Below are 13609 nucleotides of genomic sequence, written 5' to 3'. Positions count from 1 at the left end.
CTAACTGATGGTTATATCAAAAACTATTGTAGGGGTACAATTTCTTAACTGGGCTATGCTAATAACAATTAAAAATATCGGTTCGATTAGTAGGGGTTTACAATTTCTTAAGGCTGCACTTTACTTGACGTCCTACACTCGTTCGATTGTTTTTTCGATTTGATATTTTCATTCGATATATCGTTTGGTTAGTTAGGTTAGGTTAACCTTACCTAACTAACCAAACGATAGCCTATATCGAATGAAGCAATCGATATTTTCATTCGAATGAGTGTAGGACGTCAAGTAAAGTGCAGCCTTTCTTAACTGGGCTATGCTAATATAGGTAGAATAAAAGTATCAATTTGATTGGTAAACCTTCATTAAATCTTTTTCATTAGGCCTATCAGAAAGTTTGGTTAGTTGGGTTAGGTTGTCTGCTAACAGTTTCATTGGTAATTATGTCGACCTCCAGTCAACGCTCTAAAAATTAATTATTTTTTTTAATCTGTTCGTTTTTTAATGCTGATTCCAAAAATGATATTCATTTTTTGCGGAAACGTCCCGTTTTTTTTTTCCCAAAACCCATGTTGTGGGTACTCAAATTGTGCGGAATTTCCTCCTGAACAAGAATATGTAAGTTTTATTACGATCGGACCACTATTAAGTAAAATATCACCGGAAAAGCAACCGCGCTGGCTACTTATGTACTGCCGCATGGTACTAGCATTGCGGGTGACTCTAAGCCATTGTATAATGCGGGCTTTATTTTGGGTTAGGTTAGGTTAAGTTTGGTTGGGTAAGTTTGGTTAGGTTAGGTTAGTATAGTTTAGGTTAGGTTAAGTTAGTTTAAGTAGGTTTGGTTTGGTTAGGTTAGGTTAGGTTTGGTTAGGTTAGTTTAGATTAGGTTAGTTTATCAATAACATGAGTATTGTAAGTAAACTAACCTAGCCAAACTCAACCTAACCTAAACTAACCTAACCTTAAATAAAGCCCGCATTCCACAATTTTAGGTCCATTTACTTACAAAACTCATGTTATTGATAAACTTAACTAACCTAACCAAACTTAACCTAACCTAAACTAATTAACCTAACCTAACCTAACTAAACCTAACCTTACCTAACCTAACCTAACCAAACCTAACCTTACCTAACCTAAACAAACTTAACCTAACCAAACCTAACTTAACCTAACCAAACTAAACTTAACCCTAGCAGTGGCCAACCGTCGTCTGGTGACGGTATGACGTTGATGCTTAGAATGGCCAATGTCGTCTGGTGACGGTATGGGCCGAAATTTTTTTAACGGTAAAAAAACACTTACAATCAACTCAGATGAGAATAATATATATACCATTCGAAAGATCACATTCTGAACTTTCATTTGATTACATAAACAAACCCTGTAGCAGGTATATAACAATGTCACGACGATTAGAAATCAAATGAAATTTTGGCGCGGTACGACTTTTGCAGCCGACACTTGGGAACTGGCAAAACACGTCTTGTTTGGCATTACCCTGCTCGGGTAATTTTCGTCTTGGGATGTTGCGGGTGGTACCACTGGATAGCCATTGATTTTATCTTCATTGTGGTAGTGATATTTATAACTAAATATTGATTGCACAATCGGTACGATTTTATGAAAACAGCTGTTTTCGAAATTTCTAACAAATGGCCAACAGTCGTCTGGTGACAGTATGGAAAATACGAATTATATACAGTGAAAGTTATTATTACTAGTCATATAGTATATCATTTTGAAGAGGAAGAAATTTAGATTCAGAGAGTGGCAGCCCTGCACTCAGGGTTATTTCTGTATGCTCCATGTAGACGACGAAAGTGAGTCATTACTGCTACAGTCTGTCAGCTGTCTTGTATTGCCATTGTTTGTTTGTGTTGTTGCCGGTAATAGTGTTATCCGAGATTTATTACTAAATATGTTATTAGTTCGTAGTGTTAGTGTTAGTGAAGTGTTGTGTGTGTGTATAACAGTAATCTTCATGCATAAATATTACTGAATTGTGTGAAATAGTGTTCATAAAAGGTTGTATTTTGTTAGCATCATGTCCTAAAATGACGATTCTGACATTCAGAGATTGTTGTACCTACATAATGATGTACCCAAGGTGTTATACATTTTTATAAAGGTAAATGAATACACTACAACATGTTTATAATGGTTTGGGGGCATATTCTTATGCATATAAAAAGAATTTTGTAAAAAAGTTATAGCCTATACTAAATAGGCCTACTACCTACTGTATTTTGTTAGCATCATTTTCAAAAATGACGATTCTGACATTCAGAGGTGCTATATATGCTATAGGCCTATAATGATTTACCCAAGGTGTTATACATTTTTATAAAGGTAAATGAATACACTACAACATGTTTATATTGGTTTGGGTGTAAAAAATTTGGTAAAAAAATTATATAGGCTACTAAATACTGTACACTCCATTTTCTCGAAATGCGCAAAAAATTCAAAACGTTCTCAAATTGATACATAATCATAGGTGAAAATAACTTTTTACCATCATACTTATGACTTTTTTGGATTACTTACTTCATTAGCTTTACAAATATGTAGGCTACATATCATCAGCCTACATAATGTTTCACAACACAAGCAAACACTGTAGGCTATAGTTTACACTTATTTGCGGTTTTGCGGTTATTGTATTATTATGTCCCTATTACGTACCTACAAAAAAAAAAATATTTCTAACATGTTATACATTTTTATGTAGGTAATTGAATACACTACAAGATTATTATGTTGGTTTGAAGTAAACAAATTTGGTACAAAAGTTGTATACCAAGTACTGTGAATTTTTTTCTCGAGAAATCGCTAAAATATAAAAACATTATTTTATATACGTATGTTTATAGGTAAAAAATTATTTTTACCATAAACTTTATGACTTTTTTTGATTCCTTACTTCATTAGCTTTACAAACATGTATATATCATTATTAGTATACACATATATTATAGAACTTTTTACAACATAAACTAACACTGTACGGTTTTCAATTTTTTCGGTTCTCCGTTTGTCATTATATTTCGCCCCAAAAACTTATAAAAAAAAATATTTTCCTAACATGTTATATATTTCTATGTAGGGAATTAGATTGTCTACAAAATGTATATAATAAATTTCCCATAAAAAAATCCGTAGAAAAAAAATGCAGAGGCCGCTTTTGAAATTAAAAAAAAAAAATCAATTTTTTTTATTTTTTTCGCTTTACCGATAAAATACACTGTCTAAATCATTATGATATTACTATTTCTAGATTCTTCTGTTCTTTCCGAACAAAATGAATATGAGGTTGGCTAGGTTTACTTGTACGGTTGAATTTTTACGAATTTTCAAAAAATGGTCTGCAAAATCGCCAAAATGGGTTGGCCATTCCCCACTTCTAACATTGGCCACTGCTAGGGTTAACCTAACCTAACTTAATCAAACTTAACCTGACCTAAACTAACATAACCTAAACTAACTTAACCTAACCTAACCTAACCTAGGCTTAACCTAACCTAACCTAACCTAACCAATCCTAACCCAAAATAAAGCCCGCATTCTACAATGGCTTAGAGTCACCCGCAATGCTATCCCCACGCGGCAGTAGCCTACATAAGTAGCCAGCGCGGTCGCTTTTCCGGTGATATTTTACTTAATAGTGGTCTGATCATAATAAAACTTACATATTCTTGTTCAGGAGGAAATTCCGCACAATTTGAGTACCCACAACATGGGTTTTGGGCAAAGAAAATTTTCCCGTTTTTCCCATTTTCCGGGAAAACGGGACGTTTCCGCAAAAAATGAATATCATTTTTGGAATCAGCATTAAAAAACGAACAGATTAAAAAAAAAATTAATTTTTAGAGCGTTGACTGGAGGTCGACATAATTACCGTTTCATTTTATAGCCTAATTTATATAACTTAGGCCTCGTTAACAAAATCGAAAGAAGATTTACCAATCAAATCGATATTTTCAATCAATCAATATTAGCGTAGGGCCTATTCCAGTTAAGAACCTGTACCCCTATTGTAGTTCAAAAACACTATTTTAAGAAATAGGTTTGTTGGTTTTCACTTACTTTTTCACATTGCTTTGAGTGTGGGGAAGGGTGGGACTGGAGCCGATGTTAATACTTAGACAAACCTTTACTGTACAAAGATTAGTCGGGTAGACTTCTGTATCAGATTTTAGTAGCATATAGGCCTAAGTTACCAAATTTGCTTTTTTACTTTGTGCTTTGTTATGTTTTGAGTGGGTTTTATTCAGCATTATGAGGGAATCAAGAAAAGTTATTGTGTGAGTTGGATTTTGTTTTAGGTGTTTGGCTACCATTGATGTGGGGTTGTTATGATGACTTGTATTTAATGCTCTCTAAATCTAATAGAGCCTAATACGTATTGGTTCTTACATGGTGGTTTTCAAGATAATCTGTGCACGCCTCTCCCATTTTGGTACGATCTAGATGCAGGAGCTTCAAAATCAGAAACAGAGTGATCAGAAAGGGGTGTTTTAGGAGTTCCTTTGATTTGTAATTGATTGTACTCAGAGTGACCTGAGTTCAATAGGCCTAGGCTACTGCTTTTTAGCTTATGGGATTATATTGGAGTTTAATTAATGGCTTTTCAACTATCTTTCTTTTGTAAATTTAAATGTAAAATTATTAAATTTGTTTACTGTACTTCAGGGTATGCCTGGCGGGTTAGCTTGACCAGCAATGCTCCAGTGGTCATCGGAGGAACTGTGCAATTCCGAGCAGAAATTACCGAAGACAACGGACATCATGCAAGTGGCGAATATCAGTTCCGCTTTCGAGACAATGCCATTCCCCAACACTCAAAAACAGTGAGTATTGTAATACCGTAGCTTAAAAAATTGTTTATGATTAAGTTGTTTTAAAAATAAATGATCACTTTAAATTCCTGTTGGATTCCTATTCTATACCTATTTGACTCCATATTTAAATTTTACTTACGGATTTGGGATTTTTAATGTGGAGCAATTCAAACTTTCAAGTTCAACATCCCCAATATGGTTATTGTTAAAATGAGAAGCACTAATAAAATGTCAACTATTGTTGGGATACTATGAAATAATGTTGCTGAGTTGGTGGCTTAGCTGGTAGCGTGATCTAGGAATGTAAGGCAGCGTTGTGGGTTCCCATCGTGAACTGTTGCCACTTTTATTTTTCAGTAGGCTATTTAATTACAATCTTGTACTGTAGCTTGATGCGTTCCACACAGGCCAGAGTCTTATGTAAATAGGCAAATGCAAAGGTTAAAAAGTGTTCGCCGGCCTCTTCAAAATAGAGTTAAATGAAATGGAAAAAAATATAGAGAAAACAGGAACTCATATTTTAAAAATAATTTGAACTAACTGAATTAAATTTTTATGAGACTCCATAACAAATTTTGTGTAGGCTAACCACACGATTTGGTAGGACACATCTTATTGGAGGCTCAATTAAAATAAAAACCTTTTTCGGATAATGAATAGATTAATAGTAGATTTCACCCAGATGTTGGTTTCATTTAAAGTTCTTAAAAATGTATAAACTATTCTAAACAGTTAAAGACTATTATGGGCTTGTAGGCAGATGCATAGTTAAATAATACTTACAATATCAGCTCCTATAGTAGCCTATATTGAAACTGATGATTTGTTGCTCAATTGTAACAATAAAATGTTATGTCAGATTGACGGACAGTTCACCTCGGCGTCTTGGGAGGTAACATACAACAAAGACGACTACAGCCCAGGCACTTATGAGGTTCAAGTGGAAATATATCGATGGACGTTTTTCTTATGGAATATTGGTAGTAAGAGGATCTATTTTGATCTCACGGGTAAGTTCTAATATGTAATATTCTACACAATTGATTTGAATATCGTAAACTTTCATTACCTACTCTAATTGCTTTTGAAATGAGCTGGCCAACTTAGGTTACTTCTAGGCCTACATTAATCTAAATTCTAAATACAGTTTGTAAACTTTAGGTTACCGGTACACAGAATTTGGAATAATCATATTTGTGTTGTAAGAATAATTTTTGTCATTCATAATATGTAATATGCAATTTATACTTTCTTCTCACTATGGTACCTGTGTATCTTATCAAACTTTGACTGATTATTAAATAGACTAGCCATATTTCAATAGTTTTATTTTTTTATTTTAAGCCAAGAATGGGTTTGGTCATTTGGGTGTAAAGTATACTTTATTTACTGACCATGTGTCTGAGAATAAACTATTACAGCAACTATATTTTATAGCACTTCTCAACGGCGGAATGAACATGACGCAGAACAATAAAACAGTGACGGAAGACTTTGTCAGTTCTGCCACAGAAGTAACTCATACAATCTACTTCTCCGAGCCTGATAAATCGTTTCTGGATAAGAAAGCTACGTCGGTGGTCGCTTATTGGTTCGTCAGCTGTATCTACTACGGCGCAACGTCAGACCTTTCGTTCAAGTATAACTACACAAACGATGCTGATCAAACTATGTAAGTATTCGTAATTGTTGTACAGGCAATATCAATGACTTTGAGTAGTGCTAGCCTAGTAGACATATTGTCTGGTAAAATCTTAAGCCTGTTTTGGTTTGAGTATCTTGGTTATGTTTGGGTGTGCTGATGTTAATTAAATGTTACAGACACATTCCTTAAAATTTTTTTTAACTGATCCATAGGAATGATAACTTGATATGGTTAATGGGTAATCCAGGGGGGGGGGTATTTCGAATCGATGAGGCCCCCAGCAGCTCTATATTCTCTTCTATAGAGTGGCCCCTCTATATTCTGATTCTTTGGTATAAGAAATACACGTGGTATTGCTTCAGCTCAATGAATTGACGTTTACTTTCCATAATAATCCGATCGGAAAAAAGACCTAGGAGACTACTGTAGCTAAGTAAATAAGTCCGACATTTGTAATTTATTTAGGGTTGAGTAAAAATGTTGATCAAAATCAGGTGAGTTTGGAAATAATTAATTTAAAATGTATTAATTGATATATTATAATCAGGTCAACTTAATAGAAAATCTGAAGTTGCAGCCAAAATGTTACAAAAATTTTGTGAACATGTTCTACGTTCGCGGCAAAATAGTGAACATCATGCGCGATCGCGGAGATATCATCTTCGTCTCCTCCGATCACGGTGGAATCATGAATGTCTCCTATGGCCGCAGAGGAATAGTTAACATTTCGCGCAAGTGCGAAAAACATCATCTTCGTCTCTTCCGATCATGACAAAATCGTGAAGATTTTCCTAGTATGCGCGGACATGAACTTCGACTCCTGGGGTAGCAATAAAATCCTGATCATGTTCCGCGATCGCCGCAGATGAATAGGTTCAACTCCTACGTTAACGGCGAAATAGTGCGGTCCCGCAGATTTAATTAACGTCCCTCGTGATCGCAGGAAACAAATTATCGGTGAAATAAATTGATCAAGTAAAGAAATTTGAGCCCCCAAGTGTGGCCCCCGGCAACCGCCGTGTCCGCCGTTAAGGAAATATGGCTCTGGGTAAGACATATTTAATCAGTCGTTTTGGCAAGACTTGACTTTAGGTTAGGCCTGGGCAGTCTGGTAAGTCTGGTTAGGTAGTACAAGCAACAGTGTTAGGAAGAATTTGGTGATATTGAGTTGGCTATTTAAGTGAAATACAATTTTCTTAACAAAGAGTTTTTACAGAAAAAGTTGTTTTAATTTTAACCTTTCTAAAAAGTTAGTGTTGTTAAGTTCCATCCAAGTAACTCTAAACTTCATCAAATGGTTCTTAATTAAAATTCATTGTTTAGCCCCTGAACTGTTTAATTAGACTATTATTTAAGGTACATACCTTTATGTACACAGTTCAATGGAGTATGGTCAAACTCACTACGTACATGTTTCACCTACATATAGGAATGGTCAAACTCACTACGTACATGTTTCACCTAAATATAGGAATGGTCAAACTCACTATGTACATGTTTCACCTACATATAGGAATGGTCAAACTCACTACATACATGTTTCACCTACATATAGGAATGGTCAAACTCACTACGTACATGTTTCACCTACATATAGGAATGGTCAAACTCACTACGTACATGTTTCACCTACATATAGGAATGGTCAAACTCACTACGTACATGTTTCACCTACATATAGGAATGGTCAAACTCACTACGTACATGTTTCACCTACATATAGGAATCGTCAAACTCACTACGTACATGTTTCACCTACATATAGGAATGGTCAAACTCACTACATACATGTTTCACCTACATATAGGAATGGTCAAACTCACTACGTACATGTTTCACCTACATATAGGAATGGTCAAACTCACTACGTTAGTGTTGTTAAGTTCCATCCAAGTAACTCTAAACTTCATCAAATGGTTCTTAATTAAAATTCATTGTTTAGCCCCTGAACTGTTTAATTAGACTATTATTTAAGGTATATACCTTTATGTACACAGTTCAATGGAGTATGGTCAAACTCACTACGTACATGTTTCACCTACATATAGGAATGGTCAAACTCACTACGTACATGTTTCACCTACATATAGGAATGGTCAAACTCACTACGTACATGTTTCACCTACATATAGGAATGGTCAAACTCACTACGTACATGTTTCACCTACATATAGGAATGGTCAAACTCACTACGTACATGTTTCACCTACATATAGGAATGGTCAAACTCACTACGTACATGTTTCACCTACATATAGGAATGGTCAAACTCACTACGTACATGTTTCACCTACATATAGGAATGGTCAAACTCACTACGTACATGTTTCACCTACATATAGGAATGGTGAAACTCACTACATACATGTTTCACCTACATATAGGAATGGTGAAACTCACTACGTACATGTTTCACCTACATATAGGAATGGTCAAACTCACTACGTACATGTTTCACCTACATATAGGAATGGTCAAACTCACTACGTACATGTTTCACCTACATATAGGAATGGTGAAACTCACTACATACATGTTTCACCTACATATAGGAATGGTCAAACTCACTACGTACATGTTTCACCTACATATAGGAATGGTGAAACTCACTACATACATGTTTCACCTACATATAGGAATGGTCAAACTCACTACGTACATGTTTCACCTACATATAGGAATGGTGAAACTCACTACATACATGTTTCACCTACATATAGGAATGGTGAAACTCACTACGTACATGTTTCACCTACATATAGGAATGGTCAAACTCACTACGTACATGTTTCACCTACATATAGGAATGGTCAAACTCACTACGTACATGTTTCACCTACATATAGGAATGGTCAAACTCACTACATACATGTTTCACCTACATATAGGAATGGTCAAACTCACTACGTACATGTTTCACCTACATATAGGAATGGTCAAACTCACTACGTACATGTTTCACCTACATATAGGAATGGTCAAACTCACTACATACATGTTTCACCTACATATAGGAATGGTCAAACTCACTACGTACATGTTTCACCTACATATAGGAATGGTCAAACTCACTACGTACATGTTTCACCTACATATAGGAATGGTCAAACTCACTACGTACATGTTTCACCTACATATAGGAATGGTCAAACTCACTACGTACATGTTTCACCTACATATAGGAATGGTCAAACTCACTACATACATGTTTCACCTACATATAGGAATGGTCAAACTCACTATGTACTTGTTTCACCTACATATAGGCATTGTAAAGTGATCCATCAAGAATATTTCATCCATTGCAGACTCGTCAAGAACATTTAAATAAATGAGTCTGCCACCGTTCTGCGACCGGTTAATAGTAGGCATACTAATTGTTAAATGTTTTGTCGTACAATGTGTCGTCGTATATGTGTATTTATTTGAAGGTTCTTGAGAAGTCTGCATTGGATGAAACACTTGACAATGCCTATGTATAGGTGAAACATGTAGTGAGTTTGACCATACTATTGAACTGTGGATGTAAAGGTATGCACTTTAAAATAGTTATGTTTATGTTTTTAATGTTATGAATAGTTTGTGATTTTTTTGCGAATTTTTATTAATTTATTATTTGTTTTTATTGTTTAGGGGAAGTGGTAGAACATTATGGCTTTGGTAGATGTGTAATACCATAGTATACCGTCAATTTAAAGAAGCAAATTTTATCAAACTTTGTCCTCCCCATTGCAAACGCAAAGCTTGAGTATAACTGCAATAAGCATTTTAAACTTATATGCCAACCCCGTACGAAGGACGGGTACTCTGCTAGTGTTTTTATATAGCTAAGTGCATGTAAGACTTATCATCATAAGGTAAATTGTAAAGTTGTGGTAAATTTTGTGCTGATTCCAAAAATATATAGTTTATATAGCTTATTTTGTTTGATAAGCCCTATTACTATGTCGATCGTACCCCCGCGCTAGTACCAAATAATCATCCAACCCAGGTCATATACAAAACCGTACAATTCCAGGGTACTCTGGTTTGTATATTATTAACTTATTTATTACAACAGTAGCCCCAAAAAGTGAACAAAACTAAAAAAAAAAAAAAAAAAAAATATTATATATAGGCCTATTGTAACACCTGCATTGGCGCTGTATATCCGGCGTTGCCATTTCGGCCGCGGCCGTTCGCGACGTATTTCCGGCGTTTGCCAGCGCTAGGGTTAATTAACAGCTGTGTCCAAGGAACATGTTGACCTAAGTCGCTAACAAGACTACAAGATCGCGCCACTCACCCTACACTCATCCTTCATACTGAGCTTAAGTCGAACGATCTAAGACAATATGACTAATTCAGCTGGTTCATGCTTTAAGAGAAGCAACCATCATGTGTTCGGGAAAGAAAAATGATCACAGTTAATAAGCACATAAAACTTTAAAAACAAAGACATTTTTAATGAAATATCGAGACTAATGACTGGTCATCTGTCAGGCACATGTTAAATCATATGAATGTTAAAATTAATCAATGAAATAAAGAAAAAAATTGTAAGACAAGTAAGACATTTGAAATGTTATGTGCCAAAATTTTAACCTTACTTTATAAAAGAGAAAATAGGCATGAATTTTAATTAATTTGACAGATTTTTCCTGCAATAAGACTGTTTGTTATAGTATTTCAAGTGAATAGTGAGCGGAAATTAGGATTTTAAATGGTGCCTCAATGGTGTTATTGTTACAATTTCTCAAGAAAATGTTTTGACAAACTTACAATAATACTAGTGACACAATGTTAAACTGAGTGAAGTTGTTAAAAAATATATTTTTCTAGGCATGTGGAAGCGTTGGTCGTGGCGTCTTTTGAACCCCTCCCTCCTCCTACCACACCTGCTCCAACGACTACGATAGCACCGACGGACAAACCTACGTCCACTCCCCCCACCACTACAACCGCAGCTGCGACTACGACAGTCAAACCCTCCAATAACATAACAGCTTTGGTGCAGCCTAACTTGAAGCTTGGAACGAACGTTTCTGAGATTCCAATTCTCCCTTATGTTTGTCTCAATACTTCAATTATAGCTCCGGATCCGAAGAAGACGTATGGATACTTTTCTACCAAGGTGGATGTTAAAGGTGAGTTGGTAGTTAAACTCGAGTGTATCATTTCTTATTAACACTGATTATAGATACTTAATCCCAATATGTTAGGATGGAATTTCAAATAAAGTAAGTCTTTAAATGAGCAGTTGGAAGTTGTTTCGGTGCCTAGTTCACGATGAGTAGTCATGATTGTAGTTTTCATTCTAGAAATTTTAGATCCAAACAAAACAAAAAGTATAGTTTGTAAAACTTAGGCCTACATAGGCTAGAGATGGTAAATTAGTAGATTCAGTTTTTTTGAGAGATCAATGAGATTGTCATAGACAGGTAAATGTTCTGTATCGTAGGACTGTAAGCGAATTTCCTATGTAAAGAAATTGCCAGTGGATAAACAGTGTTTTTTCTTTTTTCATTAGGTGAGGTGTATAAAATATATAAGTTTTTAGGCGTACCTACCACCTCGTGAGCACGCAACATACAGCTGTATGTAGAAAAGCATGCATTTTCTAAATTTAAACCGGTGATAGTCAGGGTAAAAAAACCCTTTTATGTCTTATAATGGTGATTTCGAAAGCAAGACGCAAAGGAAATTGTAGTCGCTTGAATTCAAAGGGTAATTCTGATAATTCATCGGTATTCTGGGGATTAAGACTATTTCTCCTTTAAACTTATGATGATTGTTGCTTCAATCAAGTTTGGTGTCATTTTTTTTTTTGTCAGTCTGGTTTTGTTGCACAGCTTGGGTGGATTTAAGTTTCGCATTGCGACACATTTTGTGAAGTTGCGATTCTAAAACCTGTCGCGGGTATTTAGAGATCGCTGAGTCGCTCACACGACACTTTGTCGCTGTCGCGGTGCATAAATGCTCCCATTTAACTCAATAGAACTTGAGTCGTGCCGCGACTCATGACTCGCGACTGTCGCGGTGCATAAAACCAGCCTAAATGGACTTTAATTAATTTGCATACCGGTATTACATCATAAAAATACAATTAGTAGGCTATTGTGCAATTATAGTAATTATGTTATGTCATTAACCTTGGTTCAGTAAAAAAAACTGTAATGTTTGAAATCACAGCTTTTTCAAACTTTTACTCAAACAAACAAATTGCCAAACGTTGTACAGCAAAATAATAAACGGAACAAAGAAAGTCTAGTAAGCTACTGCTTGTCATAGGCTACTGCTACGTTGTTTCAGTACAGAAGAATGTCGATAAAAACATTAGATAACGCTTAAAAAAAGTATAAAATAATAGTAGCCTACTTATAGCATAACAACAGTCGTAAAATACACCGATATAGATAACAATGACATAAAAACATTGCTTATTCTTTCTCTTTGTTCTTATATTCTTTCTTGAGATTCTCTTCATCCACCGCCACCCATTCAACAAGTTGCCATGGTTACTAATCACCCAATCACAGGCTACTAAAGTTGTCATGATTACCAAATACCCAATCACAAAATGTTGTGATATAGCAAGCGGCAAGCGTACAGCAGACATGTGTCATGTGTAGGCCTAAGGAGCAGACGATTGTCAGTGCAGACGGATAGCTTGACCTTGAAGCTTTGATCGACAATCCTTTGTTTTGCTTCCATTTTATTTTTGTCTAATTTCATTTTTAAGAGTTGTTAGCCTCCGGATTACGTTTGAATATTTATAATGGTTTAAATACCTGCATTCAGTAATCCAATATGCTGCTTGTGGTAACTATAGTTTCGGTTCACAGGGAACCATCTTCAGGCCGTACAAGGCGTCGTTATTCACTTCCATATTTGAAGGTCGTCATTTAATAAATAAGTACATAGAACACGAACACACGAAAACGCACATTGATACAAAGATTTAACATTAAAAAGACCGAGTACTCAGGAACACGAGACAGGTGACGCGACCGGGTGGAAGTTGCAGTTCGAGCTACAACTTCCACCCGGTCGCGTCACCTGTCTCGTTTTCCCGAGTACTCGGTCTTTTTAATGTTAAATGTTTGTATCAATGTGCGTTTTCGTGTGTTCGTGTTCTATG

The 13609-nt window shown here is 35.5% G+C and overlaps 1 protein-coding gene across 3 annotated transcripts in view; it reads left to right on the top strand.

The window, feature by feature from the left end:
* Nucleotides 1-13609, top strand: part of LOC129000137 (uncharacterized) — a 29214-nt gene that overhangs the window by 722 nt on the left and 14883 nt on the right. For all 3 annotated transcript variants that reach the window (XM_054427060.1, XM_054427064.1, XM_054427061.1), the window contains exons 2-5: nt 4696-4853; nt 5704-5854; nt 6282-6516; nt 11311-11615. In XM_054427060.1, the coding sequence (XP_054283035.1) occupies nt 4696-4853; nt 5704-5854; nt 6282-6516; nt 11311-11615 (849 nt within the window). The remainder of the gene's footprint in view (nt 1-4695; nt 4854-5703; nt 5855-6281; nt 6517-11310; nt 11616-13609) is intronic.

Source organism: Macrosteles quadrilineatus, unplaced genomic scaffold (assembly GCF_028750875.1).
Source record: "Macrosteles quadrilineatus isolate MER2022 unplaced genomic scaffold, UCM_ALF_1.0 Scaffold_8__2_contigs__length_117827958, whole genome shotgun sequence".
Taxonomy (NCBI): domain Eukaryota; kingdom Metazoa; phylum Arthropoda; class Insecta; order Hemiptera; family Cicadellidae; genus Macrosteles; species Macrosteles quadrilineatus.
Note: the sequence above shows the minus strand (reverse complement) of the source record. Positions and strands in the feature narration are given on the sequence as shown.